Here is a 19326-nt window from a genome sequence, read left to right on the forward strand (position 1 = left end):
GTGTCCCCAACCATTTATCGGACTTGCATGGACCGATTTTGATCAATCTTGACACGAAGACAATACATGAGTGTACATACGCAGAAGATTTTGTTTTGTAAAATCAGAACAAAGATGGCCGACTGGTGGCCTTTAACTCCGTACAGCAAATTTACTAAAACCATGGGGCTATGACATTTTACGACTTTTTCTCCTCACACATACTTGTACCAAGTTTGATTTAAATCCCCTTCAGCTGTTCTTAAGTATTACAATTTTTACCTGACATGACCTCTCATCTTTGACAACAAAATGTAATCAATTCAACTTTTCATCATAATATATACTTATACCAAGTTTGGTCAAAATTCCATCACTCGTTTGCAAGTTAACGCAGTAACAGAATTTTTACCTGACATGACCTCTGACCTTTGACCCGATAATCTAAGCCGTTTATCTTGACATCATTATACACACTATAAGTTGTACCAAATTTAACTTAGTTCCCTTCAGTCATTCTTACGTTATCGTGGCAACGAAAACATATCACGGACTGACAGACAGACACAGACAACCCAAAAACATAATGCGCTCCGGCGACTTTCTTGGTCAAGGTGCAAAAATGTTTCGTGGAATAAAAAAAAAAAAAAAAAAATTATTCGTGGAATAAAAAAAAAATTAAATAAAAAAACTCCCCCCACACCCCTTCCCCCCAAGCCCTCTTTCTCCCACAGATCTCCCGATGTCCCTGCTCTCAAATGTTGTACTTGTGTGCTTCCCCCTCTCTCCCCATCTTGTCTCCCGCTCTCTTCATTGCATGTTTTATGTGTCTGTGCATGTTTTCATGTTCAATGTGCTCGCTCTTACACGAGCCTCGATTCTGTATTAAAAAAAAAAAAAAAAAAAAAAACTTCCGAATCGGCAACGGTTGTGCATCTGAATCCTATATATGCAAATATCAGTCGAATGAGACGAGAAACGAGAGTTTTATTAAGTTAATGTCATCATGACAATGTCAATAGGTGTACAGTGCATGTACAAAACTACTTTGGTAACCAGACTACTGTACTTATGACATCGGTCTATTCTCACCACTTTGGACTTTCCCATACTAATCCTATAATTATCCGTGATCACATTTGGAATTTGCATCACAAATCATCGGACGTTTTAAACATGTAAAACGGGCTTTTCCTTCGCTGGATATTTGGCACAAAAACCCACTCGACAAAACACGACTCGTTTTTAGGGAATTGTTAACGTGGGATGGAACGTCATGAGAACGAACTCCTTGAACATCTTGAAAATAGAAATCGGACGACGGAGAATGCTTCTCAACATCCCATTGAGATATCAAGGAGAAAGGGCAAGGCATTGTGAACAGTGAACAACCTCTCAACTCAGCTGCCATCACAGGACTTCTAACTCTTCCATCAAATGACGTCACAAAGGAGGAGGTGAGTGTGGGTTGGGATAAAGCACACAGGAAAGGGGGGAGGAGAGGAAAGGGCACAAAGAAAGGCGGCGAGATATGTGAATAATTATATTTAAGATTTTGAGGAACAGGTAAAATGACTATCTGGAATTTAGATTATCAGCTGAGCACCGTCTGTCATGAAGGTTTCGACCCTGCAACCGCAGACAGAACCCCTCTGAGCAGAGGATCCACAACAACAACGAGGGAGGGGCAAATGTCGAATATTAATCATGGGCCTTGTCGAGCATTTCAATCCAAATTTCCCCTGGTTAGAATTCCCCAATTTCGGAATTTCTCAATTAGAATCCCGACCCAGCTATAAACCGTCATCCCGGTGTCCCGCAGAAGGGTGAAACATCAATACGTGTGCCTTCCCGTGGATGGACGTTGGAGTGGACGTCCCGTATGTCCACATTAGATGGTGGATGATAAATATATCCCATGGAGTCTTTCGCGTGGATTAGGTAAGCTCAGCACAGCTTAGATCCCAAGGAGTCAATGTCAGCAACTTTGTTGGGCCAACACCCAGGCAACATCAGCTCCGTCGTTGGGCCAACGTCAGCCAGATCGTTGGGCCAACATCCAGGCAACATCAGCGCGGTCGTTGGGCCAACATCAGCCCCGTCGTTGGGCCAACGTCAGCCCCATCGTTGGGCCAACGTCTGAGCAACATCAGCCCCATCGTTGGGCCAACGTCTGCGCAACATCAGCCCCGTCGTTGGGCCAACATCAGCCCCGTCGTTGGGCCAACGTCAGGCCCATCGTTGGGCCAACGTCTGAGCAACATCAGCCCCATCGTTGGGCTAACGTCCGGCCAATGTCACCCCACCGTTGGGCCAACGTCTGGGCAACGTCAGCCCCATCATTGGGCCAACGTCTGGGAAACATCAGCCCCATCGTTGGGCCAACGTCTGGGCAACATCAGCGCGGTCGTTGGGCCGATGTCTGGGAAACATCAGCCCTGTCGTTGGGCCAACATCAGCCCCGTCGTTGGGCCAACATCAGCCCCGTCGTTGGGCCAACATCAGCCCCGTCGTTGGGCCAACATCAGCCCCGTCGTTGGGTCAACGTCAGCCCCATCGTTGGGCCAACGTCCGGGCAACATCAGCGCGGTCGTTGGTCCCACGTCTGGGCAACATCAGCCCCGTCGTTGGGCCAACATCAGCCCCGCCGTTGGGCCAACGTCAGCCCCGTCGTTGGGCCAATGTCAGCCCCGTCGTTGGGCCAACGTCAGCCCCGTCGTTGGGCCAACGTCAGCCCTGTCGTTGGGCCGTCAGCCCCGTCGTTGGGCCGTCAGCCCCATCGTTGGGCCAACGTCCGGGCAACATCAGCACGGTCGTTGGGCCAACGTCTGAGCAACATCAGCCCCATCGTTGGGCCAACGTCTGGGCAACATCAGCACCGTCGTTGGGCAAACGTCTGGGCTACATCAGCCCCGTCGTTGGGCCAACGTCTGGGCAACATCAGCACCGTCGTTGGGCCAACGTCTGGGCAACGTCAGCCCCATCGTTGGGCCAACGACTAGGCAATGTCAGCCCCATCGTTGGGCCAACGTCCGGGCAATGTCAGCCCCATCGTTGGGCCAACGTCCGGGCAATGTCAGCCCCATCATTGGGCCAACGTCTGGGGAACATCAGCACCATCGTTGGGCCAACGTCTGGGGAACATCAGCGCCATCGTTGGGCGAACGTCCGGGCAACGTCAGCCCCGTCGTTGGGCCAACGTCTATGCAATATCAGCCCCATCGTTGGGCCAACGTCCGGGCAATGTCAGCCCTGTCGTTGGGCCAGCGTCCGGGCAATGCCAGCCCCATCGTTGGGCCAACGTCCGGGCAATATCAGCCCTGTCGTTGGGCCAGCGTCCGGGCAATATCAGCCCTGTCGTTGGGCCAGCGTCCGGGCAATATCAGCCCTGTCGTTGGGCCAACGTCCGGGCAATATCAGCCCTGTCGTTGGGCCAACGTCTGGGCAATGTCAGCCCCATCGTTGGGCCAGTGTCCGGGCAATGTCAGCCCCATCGTTGGGCCAACGTCTGGGCAACGTCACCCCCATCGTTGGGCCAACGTCCGGGCAATGTCAGCCCCATAGTTGGGCCAACGTCCGGGCAATATCAGCGCCGTCGTTGGGCCAGTGTCCGGGCAATATCAGCCCCATCGTTGGGCCAACGTCCGGGCAATGTCAGCCCCATCGTTGGGCCAACGTCCGGGCAATGTCAGCCCCGTCGTTGGGCCAACGTCCGGGCAATATCAGCCCTGTCGTTGGGCCAGCGTCCGGGCAATATCAGCCCTGTCGTTGGGCCAACGTCCGGGCAATGTCAGCCCCATCGTTGGGCCAACGTCCGGGCAATGTCAGCCCCATCGTTGGGCCAACGTCTGGGCAACGTCACCCCCATCGTTGGGCCAACGTCCGGGAAATGTCAGCTCCATCGTTGGGCCAACGTCCGGGCAATGTCAGCCCCATCGTTGGGCCAACGTCCGGGCAATATCAGCGCTGTCGTTGGGCCAGTGTCCGGGCAATATCAGCCCCATCGTTGGGCCAACGTCTGGGCAATGTCAGCCCCATCGTTGGGCCAACGTCCGGGCAATGTCAGCCCCATCGTTGGGCCAACGTCCGGGCAATATCAGCCCTGTCGTTGGGCCAGCGTCCGGGAAATATCAGCCCTGTCATTGGGCCAGCGTCCGGGCAATATCAGCCCTGTCGTTGGGCCAGCGTCCGGGCAATATCAGCCCTGTCGTTGGGCCAACGTCTGGGCAATGTCAGCCCCATCGTTGGGCCAACGTCTGGGCAACGTCACCCCCATCGTTGGGCCAACGTCCGGGCAATGTCAGCCCCATCGTTGGGCCAACGTCCGGGCAATATCAGCGCTGTCGTTGGGCCAGTGTCCGGGCAATATCAGCCCTGTCGTTGGGCCAGCGTCCGGGCAATATCAGCCCCGACGTTGGGCCAACGTCCGGGCAACGTCAGCCCCAACATTGGGCCAACATAAAAAAAACAACGTTGGGCTGACGGGTGTTGTGTTAGCTGGAAAAGGATGTGTGGAAGAATGATTAGGGAAGAACATAGGGGGGTGGACAAGATGGATACAGAAGCAAACTCTCAGGAAGGAAATTAGCTCTATTGCATTTATGGCCAATCTTTTTCACTAAATTTTCCAGTGAGCTCAGCATTCCCATTGAGGCCTGCATCTCCCTATATTCTCAGCAATTTTACACAAACATCAAGCTCAACGCAATTCATCCGCTCCTGTGAAAAGTTTCACAAGAGACAGAGATGGAAACAACAACCCAAGACACCTGTAATATTATTCTCATTTGGAAAAATAAAATCTTACCCAATTCCATTCCTGCTCCAATTCAGAATACAAATTGTGCGATGGCTCATAATTGGGATAGACTGAATTCAAAGCAGTCAGCTGTGCTTGTTTTTTTGTTGTTTTTTTAAGTTCTAACCACACTGATTGAAGTCAAGGAAGAAGAAAAAAACAAAGAATGGAATTGTGCCAGATGGTTCGACTCGACTGGCGGTGGTAAAAATCACCTTCCGCATGGCTGGCACATCGAAAGACCACAGGGTACATCGGCAGGTGAAAGCCGAGGGGAAAATAGTGGCCGCTCGGGTCTGCGATCTGGCATTTTTCCAGCAGTTCTTGGTCGAGAGAGCTTCAAGGGTCAGCACAAGGGGGAGCCGAAAAGCTTCCTTTTTCGTCTCATTACCGACTGTGCACAAGATGGAGGCCTACCATGCCGCATACAAAACACTCGCTAATTCCTGGCGATTCCTAGCTACAGTCCCATTTCCATAATGGCGGACGTTCTGTGATTACGTGATCATGTTCGGGGAATCAGAACATTTGCAAAGTAGTTTGAGAGCAGTAATTTGACTCCACACGCAAGTCAATGTCACAACCAATCCCAAGCTGTACAATATGACCCCTGATCCCTCATCCCTTCCCATCCCAGCACCCCCGTCCAACTTCACAAACATCTTCCACTCTCGTTTTCTGCCCGAGCCATATCCGAATGCCACCGTGGTTCGCATGGCATTGATGGCAATCACAGTCCAATGAGTTACGCAGTAGCCGTTGGACCTGTTGCAGATTCCAAAGGCCGGAGGGCTTGAAAATTTTAAGGCCATGTAAGTCAAAGAGGTTAAAGGTCATAGCACAGTTTCCCTGATGACCCCCACAAGAGTTGCGGCTCGCTCAGCCTCGGAGGATAAGTCGGGCCTGTGCAGAGGCGATAGCGGCCCAGCTTGGCTCGCCTTGGGCGACTGGCTGCTGGGTCCTGCGTGCAGGGATGTTGTGGCCCCAAGGCCTGCTGGTATGCCTGGCTGGGTTTGATTGACCACCTGCAGGGTGGAAGAATAATGCACACAGGTATTGAAATGACAATGCACATTTGAGCCATAAGGTATCTTATTGAAGCATGCGTGGTCTGTTATCGCTAGAAACATTGAGAATGCATACTGATATGACTGGTACCCCAATCAAGAACTGCATGTCCTGATAAAGTATCATGTCAGGTTGCAAATTGACTAGAAGATCTTTTGATGAACAGAACTATTCATGAATGTAATAATAATAATATGAAGTATCATAATGACAATTATGATAACCAATAACCCTGGTGTTGGGCTAGCGGCTAGGGTGCCGGCTTAGGATCCTGGGTTCGAATCCCGGTCGATCGCTGAATTAACGCCAGGGGGGTTGACTCAGCCTGTCATCCTTCCGAGGTCGGCTAATTGAGTACCAGCTCACTGGTAATTCCCTGTTTGTCGTTAAAGGCGACAAAAAGGGTTGGCGTCAGGAAGGGCATCCGGCCGTAAAACATTGCTTCAAAAAGGGGACCGAAAAACAACAACAACCACGGCTCCCGAAAAAGGCCAACCCCCGCTTTGCGGGGAAAAATGGCCTCTAAAGGTGGTTATAATGACAATACAAAGCATTTACGGAAGTGACAAGAGTAGCACCAGATGACCTTGTTTTACATAAAACGTTTTTGATACCCGATTTCGCCAAATGGAATTGAAATGGAAACAACAACGGCACTCGGTAGAGCACATACCTCCACCAGGCTGAACAATTTATGTTTGGTATCCCACCGATAGGCCGGATCTGGATTCGAACCTGGATCCAAATCGAATCTGCTTGTTCTCGTCACCTAACCAACTCATCCCCCAAGATTTGTCATAACCCGTCCACAAGTTTTTGAGATATCGTGCTATGTATCGTTTTTGGCCCCATCTCCCAATGGTGAAGAATCAGTAAAAAAAAAAAATTCTCGTGTCCAGATCTGGATTCAGATCTTCACCAAAATCGAATCGATTTGTTCTTATCACACACCCAACCTCTCCACCAAGTTTCGGCCAAATCCATGCATAACATTTTGAGATATCATTCTATGTATCGGTTTTACACCCCATACTCATCACTCAATGGTGAAGAATCACAAAAAATCCTCTGATCCGGATCCGGACTTGAATCTTCAGCAAAATTGAATCAATTTTTCATTGTCACACACCCAACCTACCTTTTGAAAATATCTGTCCAAAACCTTTTGAAATATCGTGCTATATTTCGGTTTTAGCCAAATCACTGAAATGGTGAATGATCATTTAAAAACATTCTCAGATCCAGATCCGGATCTTCACCAAAATCTAATCATTTTGTCCTTGTGACATACCCAACTTCTCCACCAAATTTCGTCTGAATCTGTCCAAAACTTTTTGAAATATCGTGCTATATATTGTTTTTTGCCCTATAACTTAATGGTGAGGAATCACTTGAAAATTTCTCTGATCCGGATCTTCACCAAAATCCAATAATTTTGTCCTCGTCATACACCCAACCTCTTCACCAAATTTCGTCTGAATACGTCCACAACTTTTTGAGATATCCCTGTTCACAAACAAGCAGACAAACAGACAGACAAACAAACAAACAGACAGGGTGAAAACGTAACTTCCATGCACCTTCGATGGTGGAGGTAAAAACATTTTTTTTCAGAATGACTATAATCTGTCTACAAGAAAAGAAAAGGAGATTTGATTGGGTTGAACAAGGAGATTTCATACAGATCCCAATAGTCGTCCCCTGCTGCTGATGCTCACGCGTCCGAACACCAAAGCTCCTCCTCGAGAATCCCATAAAGCTAGTGAGCTATTATCTCAAAATCCTGGAAGGTTGATTGATTTGCAGAGGGAAAGGCAAAAAGGTCAGCGAGGTCCTTCCTTTTTATTTAAACTAATAACATCAAGCGGATGTCTTGAGAAACGGGAAAAGTAAAGCTCTACGAGGTCTCGGTGATATAACACCCAACAGGCTTGAATAAATAGGATCCAAAGATTATTGAGACTACAACAATTGCAAACACGCGTACAAAGTCAACTTTAATTCATGTGATGGGTTGTACAGCTGGATAAAAGTTACCTGAGAGAGAAAGGCCTAAATGTTTGGAGGCAATCGGACGATGACCACATGAAAATATCTATCTGAGGAGAAAGCTGAAAATCAGCAAGGCCGCCCGTGGCCTAATAATTTCATTCATACCATCCAAGCCTAAGGTATGCTTTTTGGGTCAAGCAGTTCCCACTGTTTTCAATCAGTCAGCAGATTTCAAAATCAAGGTAAGAAGCAAGAAGAAAGAACAGAGAGAATTGCTTCGCAATACATGTCCCCTACCAGGTTTAAGTTCAATATGTTTCAAGGGGAAAAGTCTGGAAAACACACCCATGTATAATATGTGACACTAGTAAAAGGGCCGTCAAAAATGATGGGTTGGAACAGTTTATTCGACGGTGCAGCTTCATGAGCGTGCCAAAGTCTGAAGCCTCAGCCTAGTGTCAGGTGTGCTTATATCTTCTTTATTTATTAGACATCTGTTACGGGGTCCTCCCCTATCCTCTGGTCTCGGTAAACCTCCGAACCCCGAGGAAGTCCCCGGCAGAAAAATGTGGTTGAAAACAAGCCAATCGATAACGAGTCCACACCAAGGGTTACGAACAAACCACAATATTGTTGCGGATATGAGATTGGCCTCCATCCATATCCGCTTGTAAATATTCCCCTATTTCCCCAATACTTCCCAACTATCCCCAATCCCCCATTCCCTAGTCCCATTTTCTGTAAACAACACTCTGTAGACCCGACCTCCCCCTATTTCCCCCATTAAATGTCGCATCCAGGTCCACCGCATCTCACGTAGACAACTATAGGACATCTTGCTAGTTATTCTTAGTCTATGTCAGTTAAGGACTCGTTTCCATTAATTCTGACTCTTCGTTGCACCAGAATGTGATTGTATGGCACCGTTAGAAAGTTTAGGACCTCCCAATACCTCCCCGCAGCTCTTCCTCTTGGTACAACAACAACAAAACAACAACAGCGGCGGCGGCGCGGGGAGTGTGCGTCCTCACTCCGGCTTGGTTAGCCGCCATTGAACATGTGCTCCGACGGGGTTACCACGCAGGAGCTCGCTGTCAGCTCCTCGTCAAGGGCGGAGCCCGGTAACCCCCCGCACCCAATAGAAGCGGCGGACCGATTCCATCTGGGGCGGAGACAATGAGCCGAGGGCGTGTCACTCCCCGCTGAGCATGCGCAGGAAGAGGGAGGTGACGTCAGATGCGCCCTCAGCTTGGAGAGAGAAGACGCCACCTCCGAGCGCTAAAATACCTCCCCGCATCTCTGGACCGGACCGTGTTGATTCTGCCCCTGAGCCAAGGTGCACCTTGTGCTATCGACTGCCTGTCCTTCCCTGCCATCAATCCCCGTGTAAGTCAGTCTTGTCCCGTTTGTCTGTGGTCTGTCGGGGATAGATAAGACTGTGTCTAAGTGCCCATCTTTTCTGTGCTTTACCTCTTACCCTGTAATCTACCCCTTTTCTGCATCACCAATTATATCCTCCTCCGGAGGTCTTGAGAACTGTACCCCCTTGTGTCGTTTCATTTATCCCAGCCGTTGTGTCCTTTCCTTCATTGATTTAGCATAGCGCGATTTGGTCAACGTCGAGTGGAATCGGGCGGGATCGGGTTCTAATCGGGGAGTAACTGTTCGGACGCGGTAATACACCACCGCTCGGTCAATCTAACATCTGTCCGCGATCCGCAACAATATATTATAAATCCCACACAGGAATCACGACCCAATTAGTACAGCACTTCACAATATAATCCTTATCTACAGGTGGCGCCACCTTACTGAGCCCCTTAATCCCCAAACTCACGGCCCTTGCCCCAATGTTACTGTACGCCTCCAAAGCGACGTCGATTCGCTCCAGCGATCGTGGAGTCAATTTCCGATTCCAATCAGGGGAAGCAGAGTCGATCAAATCAACCTGCAGGCCACGTGGTCCAATCTCCAGCACGATGGCGGTAGAATGTGAAACTTCCCCAAGGACGATTTCGGGTACGTACCCGGTTGTGGTTCAATCCGTGAGTCTCCTCAATAACCCTCCCACAGCCAATGGCTTGTACAGCCGTCCCCGGCAGCCCGCCGGAGAGTAACGCCTGGTCGACGCGCCGCAAAAACCTAGTCACTGCCGGTGGAGCGCGTGGCGAAGATGGCGGTTGGCTTTCTCTTTACCCGGGCTTGGAGGTGAGGATACTCGACAACCTCAACGAGGATACCCGACTACGCAGGCTCTGCAGCAATCCGGCGATCTCCTATCGCGTGGACTTCTATTCAAGGAGGCAAAGTTCCCTTGTCCTGCACGTTCGGCTGCTCGGTGTGGAGCTGCAATCAGAACACGTCTCCTTACGATCTTTCTCGCTTCTCTTCTTCCTCTCCCTATATCTTCCGGGTCACGATCCGATTTCCAGCCACATTTTACCCGGAGCGCTTTTAACCCTTTTAACCACAATAAGCATTATCAACATCAGCATCATCACTAAGCAAGAAGCATCAACCATGATAACAAGAACCACCATTATTAGGGCCGGTATCCGTAACACTTCCCCCCCTCAAGAAAGAAAGTTTGAACATAGGGAAAACTTTCGTTGTAGGCAAAATTCTTTACACAAACAAAAGTAAGCTCACCACTAGATCATCAAGTCCTGTGAGCAACAACAATCCATAGTTCCCAAAAATAAAGCAACAATATTCTACACAACCCACAGAGATTTCCAAAGTTAATTCCCTCTGGACAAAGCATCAGCAACGACATTGTCCCTGCCCTTTACGTGCTCAATTTCCCAGTTGTACTCCTGCAAAGCCAACTCCATCTCATCAACCTCGGATTTTTGTTTTTCATTTTTTGAACGAAGGTTAAGGGGTTGATCAAAAATCCAACGTTAAGCAACTCGATAGCACTTTTTCCAGGAGGCCAAGCCGAGTATTCACTACATGGACGCCTTTAGGAATGTGGAGTTCACGGTTAGTCCGGGGAGGAAAGTTCACTACATGGACGCCTTCAGAAACGTGGAGTTCACGGTTAGTCCGTGCAGGAAAGTTCACTACCTGGACGCCTTTAGGAACGTGGCGTTCACGGTTAGTCCGTGTAGGAATCTGGGCTCGGCGGCTCCGCCGTATTCAGTGCTGCAACTTCTCCGGACTCCTAATAATTACGGTGGGACCACTTGTCACAGTAGTCACCTGACGGGCGGTCTCCTTCTCGGCCAGTGCTCTGATAAATCATTCTTTCGGGAGATGCCGTAACTCTGGGAGCCTCCATAGTAATATCGGCTGCGGCCACCCCCAAAACTACCGCCAAGTTGTCCTCTTCTGTAGACCTCTCGACGCCTACGAAATGCCTTCCCTACTGTTATGGTCCGACCCTCCAAATCCTTGCCATTCCAATTCTTCTCTGCCTCTCTGGCGTCTTTTGTGCTTGCAAACGTGACAAAGCCGAACCCTCTTGACTGTTGCGTTTCCCTGTCTTTTACCAACCACACTTCCACAAGCGGCCCATATCTGTTGAAGACAGAGGACAGAACTTCTTCCTCTGTTTTGAAGTTCAGTCCCCCTACAAATAACTTGGTACTTTTGTCGCCATCCCGAACTGGTGTGGTGTTATTTTCCCTGCTGGGCTCTTTACCAACCCTCGGGTTACCATAAACTTGACCACCGGCCAAACCATTCCCGATAACCACAGATACTCCCTCTACAGGAAGCGTGGCTTGTAAACCGACGGTGACCGGTCCTGACACCAAATGGATGACAAGAAGTGGAGCACTAACACAGCCACCAATCCCCTGTATACAAACACTACCCCCCGTTGCCGTCTCCTCGGACCATGGCAAGATGCCTTCAAGCATTAAAGACTGATGTGCTCCTGTGTCCCTCAATATCCTAACCGGTCTCCGGTTAGTTGAGGCTCCATCCAGTGACACAAACCCCTCGGAAATAAATGGTCGGTAACCCTTTTGAGGGCGATTTCTCACAATGGCCATCGCATTTGGAGTCGTACTAGTCGAACTCCGCTCCTGATTTTCCTCTCCCAGAGCATGACAGTTGGACCTCCAGTGTCCAGGTTTATGGCAAAAGGTGCAAGTCGGCCCGGAGGAGAACCTCGAGGTCTGCCAAGGCATGGGGGCGGCGGTCCGCCTCGAGTCCCCCGGACGACAGGTCTGTCTTGGAACCGCAATCTTCTGATTTCTAGAAGTCGGGGTGTCAAAGTGGACCTCATTTTCATCCCGGGGCCGCCCCCATGGATTCTCATTCTCCGCCACTGATGTACCATAGCTCCCCTGGCTAGGCCTGGGCGAGAAATTCGGGTTGAGGAACCCCATCCTGTGTGTTAAGGCATAGTCATCTGCCATGGTGGCTGCCTCATACAACTTTGGTACTTTCCTTTCCTCCAGATGTATTTTAATGTCCTCGTGGACACACTGTTGGAATTCCTCCACCAGGATCAATTGTCGCAATAGTTCGCAGTCTTTCCCCACTCCTTTTGAATCACACCACCTATCAAACATGGTTTCCTTCACTCTGGCAAATTCCACATGGGTTTCACTCTCCCTCCTCCTGGCATTCCGGAATTTTTGCCGGTAAGCTTCCGGGACCATTTCATAAGCTTTGAGGATGTGTTTCTTCAATACCTCGTAATCTGCACATTGGTCAATCGGTAAAGCCGAATAAATCTCTTGAGCTTTACCCACCAGAACACTTTGCACTAGTATGGACCAGTACTCCTCAGGCCAGTTTAACTGTCGAGCCACTTTCTCAAAGTGAGGGAAAAACTTGGCTACCTCCTTTTCATTGAAGGGTGGGACCAGCCTCACATGTCTGCCAACATCCCAGGTGTTCTGACTCGGTGTCGAACCAGTCAGCAGAGATGGTACCTCTCCCCGTTCTTTCATTAAATCCAGCTCCTTGAGTTTAATTTCCTGCTGAAGCGCCATTTCACGTTCCCTCAACTCCCTTTCGGCTTTTCTCTCCTCTGCTTCGAGTTCCCTTGCAGCTTTCCTTTCCTCTATTCTTTCCTGTTCTCTTCTTTCCTCGAGTTCTCTTTCAACTCTCCTTTCCTCTGCTTTTTTCTCTTCTAACCTTTCCTGGCTCTGCAATTGCATCTCCATTTTCTGGAGCTCCACATTTTCTTGTTCCTCGGGTAACCAATCCAAGGCTCCCTCTTCCCATGTTCCTTGTCCCACTAGAGATTCTATCACCAATCTCTGCATCTCTGCTTTCTGCATATTCGCTCGGACCTCCAAGCTAAAATGTCTGGCCAATACCAAGAGGTCCGATTTTTTTAATGCTTGGAACTGTGCCTCATGAGGGGACGCCGCAAACTTTCCTGCGTCAAACACCATGGTGACTATCCGCTAACACCTGTTAACCTTCACACACACAAAAAAAAAAAATTATGAATAAATTAATTATTAAAATCAAATTATTAAAATTTAATATTTTATTTATTTATTTATTTATTATTATTATTATTTTATTTTTTTGGAAAAATAAATTTGGGAACGTTGGAAAAGCTCCAAACTTGGGGAATTCTGGGAATGTTAGGGAATTCTTTCCCGGACTAAATTTAGGAATTTTCAGATCCCGGACGCAGACCCAATTGCGAGCCCACGAATATCAATTGGACGAGCCCCCAATTTCTGTTATGGGGTCCTCCCCTATCCTCTGGTCTCGGTGAACCTCCGAACTCTGAGGAAGTCCCCGGCAGAAAAATGTGTTGTCCTTGGTTGAAAACAAGCCAATCGATAACGAGTCCACACCAAGGGTTACGAACAAACCACAATATATTATAAAACCCACACAGGAATCACGACCCAATTAGTACAGCACTTCACAATATAATCCTTATCTAAAGGTGGCGCCACCTTACCGAGCCCCTTAAACCCCCAAACTCACGGCCCTTGCCCCAATGTTACTGTACGCCTCCAAGGCGACGTCGATTCGCTCCAGCGATCGTGGAGTCAATTTCCGATTCCAATCAGGGGAAGCAGAGTCGATCGAACCAACCCGCAGGCCACGTGGTCCAATCTCCAGCACGATGGCGGTAGAATGGGAAACTTCCCCAAAGACGATTTCGGGTACGTACCCGGTTGCGGTTCAATCCGTGAGTATCCTCAATAACCCTCCCACAGCCACTGGCTTGGACAGCCGTCCCCGGCAGCCCGCCGGAGAGTAACGCCTGGTCGACGCGCCGCAAAAACCTGGTCACTGCCGGTGGAGCGCGTGGCGAAGATGGCGGTCGGCTTTCTCTTTACCCGGGCTTGGAGGTGAGGATACTCGACAACCTCAACGAGGATACCCGACTACGCAGGCTCCGCAGCAATCCGGCGATCTCCTATCGCGCGGACTTCTGTTCAAGGAGGCAAAGTTCCCTTGTCCTGCACGTTCGGCTGCTCGGTCTGGAGCTGCAATCAGAACACGTCTCCTTACAATCTTTCCCGCTTCTCTTCTTCCTCTCCCTATATCTTCCGGGTCACGATCCGATTTCCGGCCACATTTTACCCGGAGCGCTTTTAACCCTTTTAACCACAATAAGCATTATCAACATCAGCATCATCACTAAGCAAGAAGCATCAACCATGATAACAAGAACCACCATTATTAGGGCCGGTATCTGTAACACATCATAGGGATGTAAATGAACACTCAATTTACTCTTCGTGCGTTGCGCATCACATGCAGTGAATTTCACCTCCCTGCGCCTTGTATTTATTATTATTATTTTTTAAAAACGCTTCTCTACACCACCCTTGAGGCTTAGTTTGCAAGCCACCGTCTACAATTCCAATAGAAGAGACATACTTACTCTTTTATGGAAAATGTTTTTCGAGTTTGTTTTATCCTCAAAAATAGACTCCAGTGAACACACATTCATGTCAAAAGGTTGTTCCCCTTGGGACAGACCACTGCACAAACACAAACTGACATTGTGTTTTATATGGTAGATTTTCTAAGTTCACAAAGGGCATAACTCAGTGAAAAATTGGGGGAATTCCCCAAGACTCAAACCTGTTCGGTAACTTATCCTAATAAAGCCTTGTACCAAGTTTCAGTTGAATATGTTAAAGGGTATATGGAAAAAAAATAAATGCAGATAACCTCAAGTGGGACGGACAGACGGATGGAGAGAAAACATATAGTCTTCCGAGAGCAAACCTCCGGGTAAGGGACTAAAAAAGGATATTTTGTAAATTCAAGGGAAAAGGCTGGTATGTATAAATGGGCAACTGGAAATTATTTTTAATTTGAGGTTTTTTATTTTTTATTTCTTAGGAATTCCTTGGACATAGTCTTGCTGCTTCCTGAGCATCTGCATCCCCACATTCCTTCGTTCTCACTATGCACAGACACTTAAAACAATAATTAATTATGGTACTCTGCCCAAAGGCAAGTTCAGTGCTGCCAAAGCAGCCTCACGGCAAGGATTACGCTGAGTGCTTTTCCTTTTCCTTTCCTTCCCTTCCCAGTGGGAGCCAGGGAAGGGATATGAATTTTTTTCATGGTGCCAGCAATAACTCACTCACTGTGGGATCTTTAACGTTTACCGACTAATGCTGGAGGAGATGCCCAGTTCAACGTCCATCTGATGGACGGTACACACATTGATGCCTCGCCTGGCCATCAAAACACCAGGATGACGGTTTACAGTTGGGTCGAGATTCGAACCCAGTCTAGGCAGCTCAGAGATGAGTGTATATACTTTTAAGCTATCCCGCTTGCTCTCACACATGTCATGCCAAGCTACCTAGTAGGTAGCTACCAACTAGTCAACCATATTGATTATTACATGTCACAATTACCCGACCATACCCAAGCTACCCACTAGTCAACCATATTGATTATTAAACGTCACAATTACCCGACCATACCCAAGCTACCTACGAGTCAACCATATTGATTATTACATGTCACAATTACCCAACCATACCCAAGCTACCTACTCGTCAACCATGTTGATTATTACATGTCACAATTGCCCGACCATACCCAAGCTACCCACTAGTCAACCATATTGATTATTACATGTCACAATTACCCAACCATACCCAAGCTACCTACTCGTCAACCATGTTGATTATTACATGTCACAATTGCCCAACCATACCCAAGCTACCTACTCGTCAACCATGTTGATTATTACATGTCACAATTGCCCGACCATACCCAAGCTACCCACCAGTCAACCATGTTGATTATTACATGTCACAATTACCCAACCATACCCAAGCTACCCACCAGTCAACCATGTTGATTATTACATGTCACAATTACCCAACCATACCCAAGCTACCTACTCGTCAACCATGTTGATTATTACATGTCACAATTGCCCGACCATACCCAAGCTACCCACTAGTCAACCATATTGATTATTACACGCCACAATTACCCAACCATACCCAAGCTACCCACTAGTCAACCATATTGATTAATTAAACGTCACAATTATCCGACCATACCCAAGCTACCCACTAGTCAACCATATGGATTGTTACACGCCACAATTACCCAACCATACCCAAGCTACCCACTAGTCAACCATATTGATTATTAAACGTCACAATTATCCGACCATACCCAAGCTGCCTACTAGTCATGCCAACATGCATAACCCCCCCCCCCCCTCCCCAATACTTCTCAGTGCTGATGTAATTCCAATAATTTAAGCTCCTTCCCTTTCACCCAATCTTTCAACATCACTTTTTTGTATAAAACAATATTGCTTGCAAACTTTCTTTTGAATGACATACATGAACCATCTGAGTGATTGACGCAATGACATGGCAGTTGGTGCTCCAGTTCAGCGTGGGTGACAAGACAGCTCGGTTCATAGTGAGCTCGCCATTAAGCTGTATAGTCTGGTTCGATCCCCGACGGGGTTGTCTTCCACAGAAACACTTTCCATTCTGACGCAGTGCTGAGGGGGGCAGTGGGGGATTAATTGGTGCTGAATCTCAGAGCAGATGGGTCTTTGCCCCAGCATGATGAGCCAACGACCTCCTCCTGCATCTAACTTTTCTTGTATTTCTCAAGAAGTTAAGCTTGTGTATAATTTAGGTTTAGAGGAGGCTGTGTAGGGCTGGCAAGACTACCTAACAGTATGCACACTCACCTCTGAGCTGCCTAGCTTGGGTTCGAATTTCGACACAAGTGCAAACTGTCATCCTGGAATTTCATATACAGGACGAGACATCAATGTGTATTGCATTCATCGGAATGCGATTAAGCCAGGAGACTTGTCTGACAGGATTGGTTGTTGGTGGATGTTAAAGATCCTTTTCGAAGAGTAGGCGAGTTGTCTCTGGTAGCCTGAACAAATTTCAAACTAATGCCCAGAATGCATGTTGGAAGTGGTCTGGTCTGCAGGTAGGTTCCTTGACACCAGGTTACTCCATTAGCTTTCTGGTTGTGTTGTTGCTGTCGAGTCAGAAGCTTCTGTACTATAAACAAATTGAGCTTTTGCACGTTTCATATGAATGGCCTTTCTCTGGTCTTCAGATGTTAAGGGCAACCGGCACAGTGAGTGTGATGCCGAGGAGTGGGTCTCATCAAAAGGTGAATCTGCTGTGGGTGTTTGTTTACTCCTTACTAAACAACCCTGTTCACACGTCTCCCCCTTTCCCCCAAGTGTGTTTTCGACACAGAGAGAGTGTGTCTGATATATAAAGCTCATTCTAACCACTGACTCACAGACTGATATTAATGTTCACCGGTACCTTCCGGGTGTCGCACAAAGCTGAAATTGTGTGTGCCGACGGACATTGAAGCCGATACACCGGGAAAAATCACAGAACTGTTGGAAAGCGTACGTAATTGAAAATTGACATGAAAATATGAAAAAGCCTCCATTAAAAAAAACAACCTCAATTGACATCAAGCATTGAAAATTGTAATTTATATAATTGTAATTTTATTACCTTCGCAAAAGCGGAAGGTTATGTTTTGATCGCTGTGTATTTATTTGTATGTCTCTGTGTGTGTGTGTATGTTATTCGCATAACTCAAAAAGTATTCAACCGAATTGCATGAAATTTGGTGGGATGATTGGTTATTATACGGGACACATTTGATTAGATTTTGGGAGCAATCGGGTCAAAGGTCAAGGTCAAGGTCACGAAAAGGTCAAAATCGTATTTTTACCAAGTACAGAACAGTAGCTGCGGCGAAGGTATGCGCTCTACCGAGTGCCCGTTAAGCCTAACAACAACCCTAACCCTAACAACAACCCTAACCCTAACAAAAACCCTAACCCTAACAAATAAAAACCCTAACCCTAATCCTAATCCTAAAAACTAATAACCCTAAACCTAACCCTAACAACCCTAACGCGAACAACCTGTTAGGGTTAACTTGCCCTGTTAGGGCTAGTTGTTAGGGTTCGGCTAACCTTGTAATTATAAATTTGCCATTTTAAGTAAGTAATGTGGTGTTGATATGGTGCAGGCCTGTTCGGCCAAATAACCTCCTTCCATATCAAAGTTCCTTGTATATCCAATTGTAGCAACATTGCAAAGGAAGAAAGATCACATACAGAATGAAGAAGTCGGCCATGTTTGATTACAGAGAATGTGGTAGCCATCTTGAATTTGACAAAAAATAACATTGCTTTCCTGAAATATAATTAAAACAAGTACAGATACATTCAAAGTACACCGCCTCCCCATGCCAAATAAATAACATCCTCCAGCGTGCAGCATTGCAGAGGTGCCTAAGGCGCCCCGCAATGCCGCCATGCGGCACATTGAGACAGTATAGGGAGGGAGAGATGTACAATAAATTGATTGATTAATTGCGTAATTAAATAAATAAATGATAATCGTACAATAATTAATTTCTTAATCAATTGGCTAATAGCATACCTAAACCACCAACCAGTGTTTCATCTGAAGCTGTAACTTTATGAAAATTAATTAAATTAATTAATCAAGAATTGAATAATGAATTGATTAATCAATAAATCAAAAATACCATTTGCAGCCACATCACTTGGTCATTGTCATGTCCAAATAATATCAGCTTCCTATCTCAAAAGGTGATTGAGATATTGCCCAGATGAGAAAGGAAATAAATAATAAATAGATAATAATTAAGTAATTAATCAATTAATCAAAAAACAAAAAATACTGTTTTTGCCAACGCATGTGCGCACTATTGTGCCCAAATTTCAGCTTCCGAGCTCAAAGGATGGCTGAGATATCGCCCGGAAAAACAAACAAGAAAGAAAGAAAGAAACCGGAGTGAAAACTGAGTACCCCCTTCGGTGCCCGGCGATGACGTCATGCAACGCCTGGAGATGGAATAGGAAAGGAGCGGTGTACAATGCAGTGCCGTCTTTAATTAGTAAAATAATTAAACCGACGTAAAATTTTAAGGTGAACTCCATACCTCTGGGGATAAAAGTGCTACACAGAGTAAGACACTAAGACGTGACATACCAAGGCAAACCTCGCTTGGAAGAGACAACCCAGGGA

At 47.3% G+C, this 19326-nt stretch overlaps 1 protein-coding gene across 2 annotated transcripts in view; it reads right to left on the reverse strand.

The window, feature by feature from the left end:
• Positions 1-948: 948 nt before the first annotated feature.
• Positions 949-19326, reverse strand: part of LOC137420876 (uncharacterized) — a 129513-nt gene continuing 111135 nt past the window's right edge. For both annotated transcript variants that reach the window (XM_078772220.1, XM_078772219.1), the window contains exon 8: positions 949-5802. In XM_078772220.1, the coding sequence (XP_078628346.1) occupies positions 5611-5802 (192 nt within the window). In that variant the 3' untranslated portion in view covers positions 949-5610. The remainder of the gene's footprint in view (positions 5803-19326) is intronic.

The sequence above is a fragment of the Myxine glutinosa genome, chromosome 2 (assembly GCF_964187855.1).
Source record: "Myxine glutinosa chromosome 2, kmMyxGlut1.1, whole genome shotgun sequence".
Classification (NCBI taxonomy): Eukaryota; Metazoa; Chordata; class Myxini; order Myxiniformes; family Myxinidae; genus Myxine; species Myxine glutinosa.